This window comes from Pseudochaenichthys georgianus, chromosome 2 (assembly GCF_902827115.2).
Source record: "Pseudochaenichthys georgianus chromosome 2, fPseGeo1.2, whole genome shotgun sequence".
In the NCBI taxonomy this organism is placed as follows: domain Eukaryota; kingdom Metazoa; phylum Chordata; class Actinopteri; order Perciformes; family Channichthyidae; genus Pseudochaenichthys; species Pseudochaenichthys georgianus.
The window spans coordinates 2106302-2123206 of record NC_047504.1 but is presented as its reverse complement, the minus strand read 5'-3'; the positions used below and the strand labels follow the sequence as shown (position 1 = coordinate 2123206).

The following is a 16905-nucleotide window of genomic DNA, read 5'->3' as shown; positions in this document are numbered from 1 at the left end:
CTTTGTGGGAAAAGTACTGCGGTGTGAATGCGCCTATTTAGTAGCATTTATAGCTTTGATTTGATCCATTTCAAAGTGTGTGTGGTTATGAACCAAGTGACCTTTAGTCCACATAAAAGAAGGTACTTCCTTTTTGAAAGATAAGTGAAAAGTGTCTGGTGCGACATGAGATTGTGCCATTTTATACCTAAAGAATCCCTTTAAAGATTTTTCAGTTTAATAGGTTCTTATTCATGCCTACTGGTACACCATGGTACTGGATTTGGATGTTTAAGTATTGGAAATATTAAATAAAAACACTAGTTTGGCATTTAATCCTGGAGAAATTAAGATTGTATGGACTGCCCTGATACATTAGGCGCTTTCACACCGGAGTACTTTTCCCAGTATAGTTCTGAAAATGTGGGTTCACACCAAAAAAATCTGGAACTAGAACTTAGTTCATGATAACCTTTTCACCCCCTTTTCAGTCCCGGCTAGAGAGCAGGCACTTTCATGGGAGAAAAAGGTTCCCATTTCTGGCTGGGCGGATTGCAAACCACGCCCCGTAAAACTCCCAAATGGTTTTGTGAAGCCGCCATTTTATTTACTCGCATTAGCATTAGCCCCGCGCACCAACAGAAAGAGACTAACTTATGGCAAGACAAAATAAAACGCGAGAGCGGTGGAGATGAGGAGGTGTCGGCGTTCTGGCGATTTACTCGGAAGCCAGTCCCCAAACTCCGGGGACTTTCGGCCGGGGACTTCGGGTGGCAGTATACGCCGTGGAGTTGTTTGCGGCCTGCCAGTAAACCCAAAGCAGAAGAAGTGACGTCAGCGGCTTCATTTGCCTAATCCTCCCTCAGGGATTTATTCCGGTGTGAATGCGATCTGAGTTCTGATGAACTAAAGAGTTCTGATGAACTAAGTATGGCAAAGTACTTGGTGTGAAAGCGCCTAATGTATGTTAAATAAGTAACATGATTTTAGTTAAATTAGCATTGCTGTAGAATAAGTCTAGCAAAACCTAATGTATATCGTTTTTAACTCATGAAATGACCAAATTACTCCAAATGAGTGACAGAGTTTAAGCCAGGAGTGGAGTTTGTACTACTATCCGTGTCGAAGCAGCTGCAGATAAACAAGTAGCTTAGTAAAAATAAAGGAAAAAATGGTTTTGTTTGTGGAAACATGCAGCAGGGTGTCTTCCACTGCCTTCCAGTTGAAGGGGGAATGGAGGATTGGAGTGTGTATTTAAAGTCTTCCCTTCTTCTGACACAGAGCTGCGAGGCAGACCTGCTGTCTGTACGCTCTGCTCTCACACTGAACGCCGGCCAAATGACGGGGGAAATTACCCACAATGCTGCAGCTGAGGTTGGATTACAGAGCGGCACAAGCGGTCCCAAGTGGCCACCCTTAAAAAACATCTTCCAGAACACAAAGTACCAACTGAATAAGGAATCTATCTGTTCTCAATGTTGTTTAGTAAGCATGAGAACACACTCTTTGGAGGTATCCCTGAGGAGGAGTTGAATAAAAACGTACAGTTGTCTTCCATCCTAAAAGCAAACAACTAGAAGATAATGAAGTAATGATCAGAACATGGGCTGTATTCACATTTCACTGACTTCATCTTACCACAAAGTTAGCTTCGAGTTTAGCTAGTGACTCGTACTAATTTCGTACTAAGTCCAAGGAAGTAATTTCCAACATTTTGTGTAAATATACTTGGAAACCCTGTCATGTATCAGCACTGTTTGAGCTTTAAGAATAATTGAGACCAAATGGACTTAAGATGGATAAAATAACATAGAAATGATTGGTGGTTTGAAGGGAATATCTATGATTAGAAACAAGCTCATATGAACTGTAGATGCAATACTTTAAGTGAAAGTCACTCCAACGACAAGTATAACAGTAGAATTGTCAAAATATAAGGTTTGTAATATTGTAAAGACTATAGTAATTATATTTCTATTGGTCCCTCTATCTTCCTGTTTGTGTTTTATATATTTTGCATGATCCATTTAAGAGATCCCAATATCAGAAAGACAATTTGCACAATATACATGTACTATTGGTGTGTTAATGGTGTTGTTATCCAACACTTTTATCCTGTTTTCCAGCCACCAGCAACAAATCCAACTGTTAGCCCAACAGTAGGAAACTGTGAGCCGACAACAGAGATAAAAAAGGAGAGAATATTCTGTCCCGAGAGCAATTAAATAACAGGAAAGTGCGAGGGAAAGCAGAACCAGAAGGGTACACCTGCTGTGATACTGTCAGGGAAAATGGCAGAAAATGTAGCAAAACATTCTTCTGAGTCTAAGGCGGTTATTATTCTGATCAGGATTTGGTGGAGAAAATTAGAGTTTTATCCAAGGGCCGTGTCTTTTCAGCCAACACAAGAGGTGCTTGCTGTTCTGTAGCCATTTATTACATTTCCATTCAAATGCATGCATGTTTATCGTGCTAAGTAATTAAAAGTGTTTCAAATTCTGATCATGATTTGGATGGGAAAAAGATCATTGGAGGAGTTGTTTTATAATGCATGTCAGGTGAGTCTGAAACAGAGAAAAGCTCCAGTGTTGTAATCAGGGTATCTTCATGAATGATATAATAAAAGATCCTCAGGTGGATTATTAACGTTGCAGGTTGTTAGTAAGTTGGAGAACTGTTAAAAAGGCATTAATTCCAGCCTTAAAATAGCAAAAGAAACGTCTGTATTTGGGGTAAAAGTCATTCTGATACTGGCGACGATGTGGTTAATAAATCAGCAATTCTCGCACCATCTTATCTTTCCCACAGAATCACCAGTATGTCTGCACAAATGTCACAAAGACAAATTCCTGTGCATCCATTGTGCGCGGCCAAATATGTGGCAGTGCGTCCGATCGTGATGCGAATGAGTAAATGACGATAGACGTGCCGGTGTTGCCTAACGGTACAATGCAAGTCATCGTTAGACTTAAGGCCAGGGGAGGATTCCTGCACATGCCGGGCAACGGAGATGTGATTTTGATGACGGATCTGATGGTGAATGTCATCCACATGGTGACAACTTCTTGGCATTTCAGATGATCCTGATGAGGTTGAAAAGCAAGTTATCTCAGGACTCTTGTTTCTGGAAACCCTCTGTCTGTTTTCCGGGGCTTTTCAGCCTGACGATGCGGCCCCCCCCCCCCCCCCCCAGGGAGTCACCGGATACCGTGTCCGATCCTCCGACGGGGGCGCATTACACTGAGTCAGCAGACCGCAGGAAACAGGAAGACAGAATCTGCTGCTTCACGCCGTTCTTCCCAACCCTCAACCATCTCCCATGGCCTAATCGGATTACACCTTCATCTGTTACATCACAACTGATCCGTGAGGCCCGGTTTGGTTTGTCCAGGGTTTACGTGAAGTCAATCAAAATGCTAAGTTTGATTTTTAGAAATGCGTTGAAGCTTTCCTCCATAACTCACATGTTAAGGTCATGTTGTGTTGTTGATGTGAACTTGAGGTAATCGCAAAAGTTGTTGACATGACCTTAAACAGAGTGCAGCTGGAAGGCTCACAATAAGCCTGGCTCTGAACTCTGACAGCATGACTGACTTTTATTTAGTGAGCTGCCCATTATATATTTATTTTTAAATGTTCTGTGAGCCATACTGCTACTCCAGAAGGATAGAATTTGAGCCAAAGTACATTTACAGAGGCTTACGCTCCTCTTGTACTTAAGTAATTTACACTCTGTGCCTTGAATTTTTTTCCCAGGTAAGTGGCCATTCTCGTACTTATGCAAAAATCTATCTGCACTCGTCCTCGTTTTGCATTTAAGGATGAAAAGCATGCTGCAGTTTCTCCCGCCTGTCTGCATGGTGAGCCATAGGTCTTGCAGATAGCACTCTGGAAACTGGGTCACATCAGACACAATACGTTACATAAACATCACAGGTGGACATTCATATAATAAAAGAAAAGGAGGGCTGCATTCGGAGCCGTGTCGGCCACTTTTTTTCCACCATGCACAATACATTTTTCAGCAGGGAACACAAAAGACATCCATCCATGCAATAATACCCAGGCAGAACAAAAAAAAGTGCTTCCAACCGAAAACAAGACGCAAAGAGAAGAACAAAATGGTGGTCTGGGATCGAGGTGGAGAATTCAAAGCAAGCTCTGAACCCAAAAAAAGGGGGGGAAAACTAATAGAGTTTCAACTTCAATTGAACTGCTCTTACCTCCACCATAATGTGAAAGGCGTGCTTGTTGAAAAGGAACATAGGAAGCAAACAGAGAAATTATTTTCCTTCGGTTAGTGGATGAAATAGGGGCAGGGGAACGGTGGGTCGTCCCCGAACAACCTTTTGTTCTCCTTCCAGACCGAGGCTTGGGAAGATTGAGTCTGGGACACATGAAGGAACAGGTAATCCCATATGGATCACAAGGTGTTAATAAGCATGGTACCAAGGCAAGATGGTGTATAAAGGAATGCACATGATGCTATTAATAAGCAGCGCAAATGAAAATGGATTTAACAATGTGTTAAAAGGAAAGTTCTTATAGTTCCCCCTGATGGAAGATTGTACACACAAAGATTATGTAAGACACAGAAATGTAGAGTTAAATAAGTGAACGAAAGCCCCTAAACTGAAATTAAAACTGACCATACTGCACAAAAAACAGCAAAAATATGTCTTTCTTAAAAGTATTATTTGCCATTTTTTTACTTTGAGAAAAACTAAAAAAGATTCACATATGCTTCAATCTTACATTTAAAACAAAACATGCCTTATAAGAAACTAGTCCAAACTAAATATTCTAAAATTGGAAATGTTTTTTATTTAAATTAGACACTATGTGATGTTGTGTTCACCCTTCTAGTAAATACCTACACATAGTTTTTAATGTTTTATTCACAGCCATATGTCAATGGAAAGCAAATTAAAGTAACCCCCAAGGAGAATTGTAAGCATAACCAAGCATGTCAAAATACACAAACGAGTATATCTTTCACAACCAGCTCACAATTTGATCTGATTTGCATTTCACGTGGCAACACATGAGCTGCGTTTTCCCAGCAAAGAAAAAAATGAGCAACGCAAAAGTCAAGTCAAAATCACAAATAAGCCACAGCAGCAGTCAAAAGTCAGCAGTCTTTCAGGACACCTGGACGCCCCATTAGCTGCTCTTTGGAAAGCTACACCCAGATGCGAGTAGCTCCATAGTAAAGCAATTGATGAGATTTCGGTCAGAATCGATCAGGGCGATGGATAGATTAAGAAAACGGCACCCAGGTGGAAAAAAAAAATGTCCAGACACAAGTGTAAGTGCTGCAGGCCTTTGCGTGTGAAAGCGGTGGGTCTGTGTACTCAGACACAATCAATTCCAATGTGCCTCCACTTCGCGCTGTGGTGTGAGTAATGGAGGCTTGGTGGCGAATATGCAGCCCATGATGGACCACCCTCATAATGACAACGTGCCATTTAGTCACTTAGCTGCATTGTTTTCTACATTTCACTCTGGATGTAATCTCCTTAAGGCTCGAGGGCCTTGAAAGTAAGTGCAAGAAAGTTAAAGATGCACTTTTAAAAATGTTTAACCCTGTATGAACTCAAATACCTTCACCTTTAGTCTGTCCCGAGTAAAGTCTTTCTTTTCTAAATTAGATCACTGAGGCGTGATAATGAATCTATTAAATGATCATTAAATGGGAACAATTACTTTTGCATCATGAAGACTGCATGTTTCATTACCTTGCAAAGAAAATAATGGAAGCCACTTTCTTTGTCTTCACTGACCGTGAACTCTTTGGCTGGCTAAACGTAGAAAGTGAGCCAAAAGAACAAAGAAAAATACATATGACGAAAAACCATAAGATCTAACTAGCAAAAAGTGTGGGCAATGTGTTACTGTCACACAACAAATCGATGAGTAAGTATTGTGTATTATGCTCTAATGAATGTAGTACAAAAACAAGCAGGATAAAGTCCAGCTTACTTGCGCTCTTTTAGACTAAATCCATAAAGTATATTCTACCTTTGAGGGCTAATTGAGTTGCTATAAGCTAATATGCAACATAATGAAAGTCGGTTTGTTATGCAACTCGTGTCGCTTTAAAAAATACAAACTATATTGAAGTATAATTTGCACTTCAATTGCACACAGATTTGTTTAGTGCCTTTTGGACAACTCTAGTGACTTTGTCTTCATTCCTCTGCTTGACGAGAGACATGTCGATGTGGGAGAATGCCTTGGAGCTATGAGTCAGGTTTAACAGTAGGCGTTACCTTTCTTTTTCAAATGTCAAACATCTTATTGTCCCGAGTTCTTATATAAATGTGACTCCATCAGGCAGGTGTTGCTCGGTAACCTGCGGTGGAGCAGACGGGTTTTTTCGCTCTCAGCGGTGGAAGAATCGCTGGAAGCCGTCCGCAGTGACTTTGGAGGAGCGAGCCGTTTGAGTGATTGCCGGAGTCTCCCCTGCTTTTTTAATACAGCCTGTGGAGCATTCTTCAACAACAACAACAACAACCCCAAAACATGAACATAGAAATAAATCTCCCCTCCTGCTGCATCCATCTCCCACAGCTCTCCATCTTCTATATTAGCCGCGTTCACACCAAGTACTTTGCCGTACTTAGCTCCCAGCACTTAGTACCCCCATGGAACTAAGAACCGATCGCGTTCACACCGGAATAAGTTCCCTGAGGGAAGATTACGCAAATGAAGCCGCTGATGTCACTTCTTCTTCTTCTTCTGGGACTCCCAGCAGCTTCGACTGAAGCCTTCTGAGTAAATCGCCAGAACGCCGACACCTCCTCATCTCCACCGCTCCCATGTTTTTTTTTGTGTTGCCATAAGTTAGTCTCTCTGCGTTTCTGCGCTGGGCTAATGCTAATGCTAATAATGCTAATGCCAGCAAATACAATGGCGGCTTCAAAAAACCTTTCCGAGTTTTACGGGGCGTGGTTTGCAATTCGCCCAGCCAATCAGAAATTGGAACTATTTTCTCCCCAGGAAAGTCCCACCTCTCTAGCAGGCACTAAAAAGTTCTCATGAACTAAATTCTCTTTTTGGCGTGAACGCAAAATCCCAGGAACTATCGGAAGTAAACGGGAAAAGTACTCAGGTGTGAAAGCGCCTATTGAAAACCCTGGTGTAAACAATTAGAAAATAACCTTGGGATGTGTATCAGATAAGGTTTTATCCACCTTCAAGTAGCAGGCGGGTGGGGTTTACTGCATCAGCTCCTTTCAGACTCTTAAATACATCCGTGTACGAGTGACCTCCTTTCCTCCTCCTGTCCTTGTACACCTACTCATGCATTAAATACTTCTGCACGCACACGCGATTACACACATCCGCCATGACTTCATTTCTCCCCCCCCCCCCCTTGTGATTTTATGAATATTTCAGCTGTGCATTCTGAGTTGATCTGACTCCTCGTTGGTCATGATCTCGTTTTGTTTTATGTCGTTCATTTATTTGTCTCCAGGTAAGATGTTTCATAAAGCAGTGTTGATTTCCGATGCACATTAGCATTTGTTTCCTGATTGCATTGTGCCACTATCTTTGTATCTCTTCCCTGCCATGCTTTAGCTCTGTGCAAATACAATAACCAAGTTGAAAGAATTGCATGTCTCTCCTCACTCCCGCCCCCGCACTCCCCACCCACCCACAATCCTCGGAGGCAGAGCTGCGAGCGTCTCTGCGTTTAGTTTTGTTTGCCTATATAAAGCCTCATCAATAATGCAGAGGCCCCTGACTCCTCTTCCATACGGTGGAAGCTCTGCTTGGGTTTTCTTTCCCCCTTGCTGCCGAGCTGCAGAGAATACAGCTCTGCTGCTGCTGTTGGCTCATAACTGCCTTGAAGTGATAGCACAAAAACGACATGAATCAGGAATTCTGCAAAACAGCGTTATTCCCAGCCCTAGGAGGATGAAGATGTTTAAAACAGGTGATGAAATTGTCCAGTGAAGACATGAAAAGTTGATGTTTTTTCAGCTATGGAAAAACCCTGATGGCAAAGTAATGAATAAGTAATGAATAAGCGAACGACGACACAACCAGATGTGCCTCAAACTTGCATTTCGCAATTGTGTGATTAAAAGGTGAGACAATACGAGCCGTCGTAACTACAGAAAGAGACTCAAGGTAAAAAGGAAACCAGGGCTCCTTCAATACAACTTTCACAAGAAGAAACTGAAAAAGCAATTATCTCAACGTAAACTCTGAGCACATGGTGTCTCTGTGTGCAGGGGGGGGGGGGGGAAAGGCTGTCTCAGCCCACTGCAGACTCGATCAGCTGTAAAGTTGAAGGTTGGTTTTTACTCCAAACAAAACAAGAGTCTTTATTCACACGAGAAACTAATGACAATTGACTTGCATTGTTTGTTATATTTAATGGTTGTCATGTAAGTACAGCGTTAAATGTCCCTTTGTATGTGTGTTTGCAAGCTTTAGTGTTTGATTTTACAGTATGTGGGTTATTTGGGACGCAGGAAACAATGCGTTTGACTTTTTTCCTCTTCTTTCCAATTAACAGATGAAGCACGGACTAAAAGAGAAACCCTAACTGCATCAGCAGCAACTTTGAAGAAAGCCGACACCAGTGTCCCTGCCACACCGTCTGATTGACAGGTGACCTCTGGAAACACACCACGTGATGAGGGTTCATGAAGACGCAAAAGTTGTCATGGAGTGGACTTTAGTTGGAGGGTTTCATTTCACATTTGAAGAGTTTTCCTGAGACTTACATGTGTGGGGACGAGGGCGGCGGGGTAGGCCAGTTTGTGATGCCTCCACATCCAGAAAGAGAAGAGGACCACGGCGGCCAGGCCTATGATGGGAACCAGGGAGTACAGCAGAGTGCTGAACAGCTGGGGCTTCTGGGAAAATGGGTTGGAGGTGGCTGTGGGGAGAGACAGAGTTGACAAAAAATGACAAGTTAGGAATTGGCATTTTTTATCTTCATGAAAATATAAAACAATCCAATATATCACATTGTTACGTCTAAATAAAAATAAATTGACATACATATCAGTTAAGATATCTAGCAGCAATTATACTATGCTATTATACATAGCTACACTTATGCCAGCTGTGATTTATTCATCAATAATACAAATGCAATCATTGTAATATATTTCAGAAATAAACCATAAAGTTTAACAAATGCTTTAATTTTCTTAAGCAATTTAAGTATATGTTGTTGTTGATACCTTTACTTAAGTAAGATTTTGAATGCAGGACTTTTACTTGCAATAGAGTATTTTTACTCTTTGGTATGGCTACACATAATCTGCATACTTGTTCCACAGCTGCCTGATTGGTTTGACATTGTGCTGCATCATCTCTAAGTGCAGCATCAACCCTGCTTACCGCCTGTGTGCTTAGGAGTCACACACACACAGACGCGCACACAGACGCGCACACACACACACACACACACACACACACACACACACACACACACACACACACACACACACACACACACACACACACACACACACACACACACACACACACACACACACACACACACACACACACACACACACACACACACACACACACACACACACACACACACACACACACACACACACACACACACACACACACACACACACACACACACCAGGATTAGCAAATCCATCTCGTGACATAACGTAATCCGCCCTTCCAAAAATAACAGAGCTGTGAACTGTGTGTGACCCCTGCAGGGTGATGCCTGCTGGCTCAGCCCGTGCTGCCATCACAAGGTGTGAGCGTCTGATTGGGCAGCCCCTGTCAGAGCGCCGACGCCCGGACGCCATCCGCGGGGTGGGGTGGGGGGGTGAAAGAACAAGTTGGGGCCGACGGGGCTGCACCAGCTGCATGGTGGGACGCTCAGGGCGATTGTCATAAAGCTTTTTTCTCTACAGGGTGTCTGCAGGTTTCACAGAGTCACATTTAAAGGAATAGGAGAAGACAGACGCGCCTTCAGCAGCGAGGTGATGAGTTCAAGGACACCAAACTGTCACCGGTTTGTGAGCGCACACAGAGTATAATGGGCTACATCATTTTGTTTTTCAAAAAGCCACACCCGTGTTCCCTGGAGATCAGTTTTGTACATCACTTTTTGGAGGATCTTTTTGTTATTACTGCACATATTTTATTCTATTCTATTTCAATGTAAATACTGCTATACATTTTATTATTTTTTAATGCTATTATAGTTTTCTTAAAATTGTTTTCAATCAGTGTTTTTACTTTTTTTTTTTTTATGTGTTAAATAAATATATATATATATGTTAATAATTGGGGTGGGATTAAATAAGTGGAAACTTCTTCCCACCCCTTTTCGGATGTGTAATTAAGTAGATCATTTGTTTATATATAATTTGTAAGTCAGTAATATTTTTGTTTATCAATTTGACACCGCTTAAGTTTGTATAGTATAATAATTCTCATGTTTAATTTCATTTTCTTTGGTATTATTGCTTTACACATTCAAAATAAATCAAATCAAATGTACGCACCACAACACCAAGTCAAATCCCACCTGGTAAATAACCTGTTCCTGTTCTCAAATTATAATCCTGGATATTGTTTTGGGATGTTAGAAAATAAAGTTTAAACTACTACACATATGTCGAGGCAACACGATATTTTAAAAATCTTATTCTCCCTGCTACTGTTCGTGGGTGTTTTTGCTCATAAATCTTGGTGTAAGCAGAAATACTCATATAATATAAGAAAGTTGATTTTTCAACTCCAGCAAAATCCACTTTAGGTTGGGCATAGGGATGCTCCGATCGATCGGTCACCGATCGAGATCGGCCGATACTCACTCTCTACCGATCGATCGGTGCTCTCTAAACATGCCGATCGCGAGAGCCGATCGCGAGAGCCGATCGCATGACGTAAAATACATGACACTTTTCTCTGTGTGCGGCAAACAAGCTCGCCAAAAAGGCTTCACCGGTCTGGCATTATTTTAAGGTGTCTGAAAAAGACAGTAAAATAGCGGTATGCAACGTGTGTGAAGCAGAAATCCTGCAGCTCCGCCCGCCGGACCGGTAAGCGCAGCGAAACACACACACAGGGAGAACCGGACCGCAGTTCATTTCCTCATATTCCAAACGAGAAATTACGGTAGCAAATCACCCGGTTCTTTACGACCAGAACTATTAACGGGATACAAACTGGAGGAACCAGGCATGGAGGGAGGTGGCAGAGACAGTGGGTGAAACTGGTAGGTTTTCGCCTGTTTGGGGAGTTTATATATATATATATTGCTCGCATAAAATCCCCGGTTTTTTGCTTTGTATGTCGGGGGCGGGAGATTCATGTGATTGGTTGTTGGTCGCGTTGCTCGCAAAAAATCCCCAAGCTTTCAGACACGCCCAGCTCCAAGCTTTTCAAGATTTTTGAAAAGCTGCTGTGTGGACGTACCGTAAGAGTTAATCAACCAAAACCAACCAAACGACTCGCTGCACCCTCGCTGCGAGGGGGGACCCAAGTTCCCATCAGCAAAAACACGTGGGTTTGCTATCCTGGCTCCAAAATGGTGGAATGAGCTCCCCATTGAAATCAGGACCGCAGAAAGCTTACACACCTTCCGGCGCAGACTGAAAACTCATCTCTTTCGACTCCACTTCGAGCGATAGAATGACTAACAAAGAACTGCTAACAAAGCACTTATATACTAATAAAGGACTGGCTTATCTAAAGCCAGTTGAGCAGCACTTGAAACGATTGGCTCTTTGAAACCTGATGTTCTTATATGATTCTGTTTTCCTCAAGGTTGTGTCTTCCTGGTCGAATGTACTTATTGTAAGTCGCTTTGGATAAAAGCGTCAGCTAAATGCAATGTAATGTAATGTAGTTAGACCTAACACACTTAGCTATTTTATCTACCTCTGGAACAAGCTAAACTAGTTATTATAAATATATGTATTCTTCATTGTCGGGTCACTCATTACTGGATCAGTGAGCTGCATGAAATACTGACAGGCTGTCAGGAGAGGGAGAGAGGAAAAGAGAGCGCTTCCGCTCATTTCTCCCGTGTTATTATCCAAAGTGAATGTAAACTTGAATAATGTACATCATTTGAATGTAATAATTAAGTTGATTGTTGTTTGTGGAAGCTCCAGAGAATGAGCATTAACTGAGTTTTAAACATCACTTTAAATGGAAGATTTAAAGTGATGTTTAAATCTTCCATTTAGGCCCCGCCCACTCGATCGGATCGGCGATCGGTATCGGCCGATACTGATTCCGGCCCCGAAATTGGCGATCGGAGCATCCCTAGTTGGGCAGCAACACAACCCTAGTGTGCAAAGTGTGTGTGTGTGTTGAAGTGTACATACTGTAGGCGGTAGAATGATGCGGTGCTCCCGGTTGGGGCACTTCAGGGGCGTACAGGAACTTCTCGTTGCACATGTTGCCTTCACAGCAGCAGAAGAAGACGTCGGGGCTCTCCTTCTTCTCCAAACACTCGCTACTGCGGAAGACATGGAGGTGGGAATTAGAAAACAAGGAACTCAACGATCCCCTCCTCTCTGCACGATTGCAGAGGACAGGGAAGCAATTTATTTTATTTAAGTGCCAGTGAGTGCACGCGCAAACTCATCAACTGCACGCTGATGTGCTCACACACTTCTCCCTGCAGAAGCTTTACGAGGCCCATACACACACTCCCCTCCTGCCTCTCGGAAGACATGAAAGGAAAACATTTATTAAGTGACTCCTACACACGGCAATACACATGCAAAGAGACACACGTGTACACTTACAATCTCACACTCTCTCTGCTTCACACTCACACAGTCATCAGATAAAAGCCAAAGGAAGTGGCAGCAGCCGCCCTCGCCTTGCTCTGGACTCTCCAGGGAGGCGAGGCGGCGCCGTCTGAGCAGAGGTACCCAAACTGTGCAGGCTGCTCCATCTACTTTATCACTCGCGAATCAAACATAAGCAGAACCGGCTCAAACCAGCAGCCAGGGTGAGGTTTGAGCCGGGAACAAACTAGAATAATATCATATCTGTTTCTGTGTTTGGAGGAATACACCACGGTCTGTTAAGATCTGCACGGCAATTCCTAAAGATGGGAAATCAACCAAAGACTCTGGTAATTTCATTGAGCTGTTTACAGAGTCAACATCTCTTCATGGTGTGCTTGTTTGAATTAGTGTACAGCTTTGAAGCATTGATTAAAGAGGCGACACTGCATGGATATTTTTCGTATTCTTTGATACATTTGTAAATGTACTTTTTTGTTAGTTGTTTTAATTCAGTTTGAATCATTTTTGACATATTCATTTCGTTTGTGGGGCAAATACCTTACATTTCAGAGCAAATTAGCCCTTAAACCAAGATTGTTGCTCGGTATAAACGACATATTTCACATACAATCAACAGAAGAGATGTTGTGTTTTCACACTTTCTAAAAAAGGGAGGATTTGCGAGTCCCTGACAGCCACATGTGAGGCGTGAGAGGAACTCTTCAATGCTGTCAAAAGTGACAACGCACCAAACCAGTCTATTCTGACGATAAACAAGTGACGTTCATTTTTTGAAATGTCACTGAAAATGGTTTTAAATACAAGTTACTCAACAGACCTACGGATGAACGTGCATTGACTTGGTTTCATTAGATTGTTCAGGCATTGCATGTTTATTTTCTGCTTCCTGCGTACCTGTCGTAGCAGTTGACGTCGTCCAGCCAGCAGCCTTGCTTTACCACCTCCACGACACCGGAGACGTTCTTCCACGTGGCGAAACAGTGGCGCCGCTTGTCTTCCTCGCCCCTGCAAGGCTCGATGCCGCTGCGGTTGGTTCGCTCCTTTTCCCAGTTGGAGTTGTAGTAGGCGCACTGCTTCGTCTCCGAGCGTCCCAGGATGGCACCTGGAGAGGATCAAGAGGGAGATGTTAACATGTAATCTCTTTGCGCCTATACTACAGGATATACGGTAGTCTAGGTTGCTCTCTTGAGGCTGTGTAACGCATGCGCAGTGAGTCTGTGTAGACCTGGAGCATGAGGTCCACTGTTCGTTAATGGCTCTGTATTGGTGTTATGTACGTTGATGGAATAAATCAAGTTAACAGAAGATAAACGTCGTGTTTATTTGTAGTAGACTAACATTGGTAGCAGAGGATGGTTAGCAGAAGATGGCTACTGCTAACTACAAAGTTCCACCGAAGTTCGACGAATCCCGACCATACGAGTGTTGGAAAAATGAAATCGCCATTTGGCAGCTGGTTACTGAACTTGATAAGAAGAAACAAGCCCTCGCCGTTGTCCTGGGGCTGGAAGGAAGGGCAAGGGACATCGCCATGGAAATACCCGCTGTGGATTTGAACAACAACAATGGTATGGACACACTGCTAGCAAAACTAGATGGCATGTTTCTCAAAGAAGAGAGAGACCGCGCATACGATGCTTACTCTTTTTTTGACTGTATCAAAAAGGAGAGCTCCGTGTCCATGGCGGACTATGTGATTGACTTTGAACAGCGATACAACCGAATGAAAAAGTACGACATGACTCTTCCTGACGCCGTGCTAGCTTTTAAACTTTTGGACACGGCTTGTCTAGACGAGAAAAATAGACAAATGGCGCTGACTGCGTGTACAGATTTAACGTTTGCTGCAATGAAGTCCGCGCTGAAGAGGATCTTTGGGGGGAGAGTGCAAGGCGGCACATCAAACGGAATACATGTTAACGATGAAGCGTTATTCACAGAGCAACGCTCACAAGGAAGATTCAGACGTCCAACAACGCAGCAGTTTGGACAAGTTGGACAACAGTCACAGGGTACCAACCCACTGGTTCGGTAAGAGATCAAAATGTGCTATATGTCAGAGCACGTTCCATTGGGCTAAAGACTGTCCTCACAAGAGTAGCGAACAAGTAAAGCTAACTGAAGATGGAACAAAGGTAGAGGAATGTGACATTACACTGTTTACTAAAGCCTCACTGTCTGAATCAGAGGTATTCCTAACCGAGTCTTTAGGGACGGCTATCATTGACACTGCATGTACCCGCACAGTGTGTGGAGAAAAATGGTTGGACAGCTTTGTCGCTGATCTCAGTCAAAGTCAAGTGAACCAGATTGTGAAAAGTGAAACTCCAAGCTCCAGACCATTCCGTTTTGGAGATGGAAATATAGTGCATTCCTCCAGAATACTGCACCTGCCTGCCAAAATAGGACAGACAAAATGTCGAGTGGAAACTGAAGTAGTCAAAGCTGATATCCCACTACTTCTGAGTAAGACTTCACTGAAAAGGGCAGGAACCATCTTGGACATGGAGAATGATAGAGCTGTGATGTTTAAACAGAATATCCCTCTTGAACTCACCAGTTCAGGACACTACTGTATAGATATCAGAGACAAGGACACAGGATTGAATCAAATTGAAATGAAAGATGAGGTCCTTACAGTCACAGAAGACAGCCAGAATGAAGATGAGGTCCTTACAGTCACAGAAAATATGACCTCAAATGAGAAACACAAAGCTCTCCTGAAACTACACAAACAGTTTGGTCACGCCTCCGCAGAAAGACTACAGCGACTCCTCCGGGGGAAATAAAGACAAAGATTGTGACACTATTTTACAACAAATAGTACAGGAATGTGACATATGCCAGAGATACAGCAAGACCAAGCCGCAGCCTGCTGTGGGCTTGCCTCTGGCTTCAGAGTACAATGAAACGGTGGCAGTGGACCTGCACGAGTTGGAACCAAGTTTATGGTACCTCCACATCATTGACCAATTTACACGTTTCAGCGCTGGAAGCATCGTGGAAACAAAGAACTCCTCTGTGATGGTGAACTCTTTCCTTCATACATGGATCAGCGTCCACGGCCCACCACGGAGAATTTACAGTGACAATGGAGGAGAATTCAACAATGCAGAGTTCCGTGACATGGCAGAGAACTTTAACATTGAGACAAAAACCACGGCTGGATACAGCCCCTGGAGCAACGGGCTACTGGAGAGACACAATCAGACCCTCACCGACATCATCCAGAAGGTCAGACGGGGAGTGGATGTGACTGGCAAACAGCCCTAGACTGGGCTCTCATGGCTAAGAACAGTATGCTCAATGTGCACGGCTACAGTCCTCATCAACTGGTGTTTGGCCAGAACCCCAACCTTCCTTCTGTACTGGTTGATAAACCACCTGCGCTAGAAGGTACCACGATGAGTGCTAGAGTAGGAGAGCACATTTCAGCCTTGCATGCCTCTAGAAAAGCATTTACTGAAGCAGAGTGCTCAGAAAGGAGAAGACGAGCACTACGTAAGCAGCTCAGACCCACAGATGAGAAATATGAGATGGGTGACAAGGTGTATTACAAACGAGCTGAATGCACTGAGTGGAAAGGACCAGGGGTAGTTATTGGTCAGGATGGTGTTTTTGTGAGGCATGGTGGTTGTCTAGTGAGAGTGCATCACTCTAGGCTTTCCAAGGTGAACACAAAGGTTAATGAAGAGCAAATGGTACAAAATGATGCTGACACAGAAGCAGGAAGTGAGCAAGGTATAAACAATGCAACTGGTAGTTTAGACAGTGAGCAAAATACAGAGAATGAACAACAATTGGGTGACAGGGAAGCCAATACAAGTGAAGCGATCGATCCTCCACACTTTGAGTAGCGTAACACAAACTGAAATGGCGCAGAGGCCTAATGCCCATAATAATCCTGCCCTTCTGCAGGTGTGAGTTTAAAAACAGGACAGACTGTAACATATATGAACAGAGGTGACAATACTCTACTTAAAGCAAGAGTCTTAGGGAGATCAGGCAAGGCTACGGGGAAATATAAAACCTGGTATAACATGCAACATCTAGAGAATGATGGTAGTGATGGGCAAAAGGAATCAATTGATATCTCACAGGTTGATCATCTCAACATTGAAACAGAAGACAGAGAAGCTGATGTACT

General features: G+C 43.1%; 1 protein-coding gene across 1 annotated transcript in view; it reads right to left on the bottom strand.

Moving 5' to 3' along the window:
* The window catches only part of LOC117457566 (activin receptor type-2A-like), a 66946-nt gene that overhangs the window by 28427 nt on the left and 21614 nt on the right, over positions 1–16905 (bottom strand). Inside the window, 3 exon segments of the mRNA XM_034097720.1 lie at positions 8721–8875; positions 12324–12457; positions 13653–13860. Of these exon segments, the coding sequence (XP_033953611.1) occupies positions 8721–8875; positions 12324–12457; positions 13653–13860 (497 nt within the window).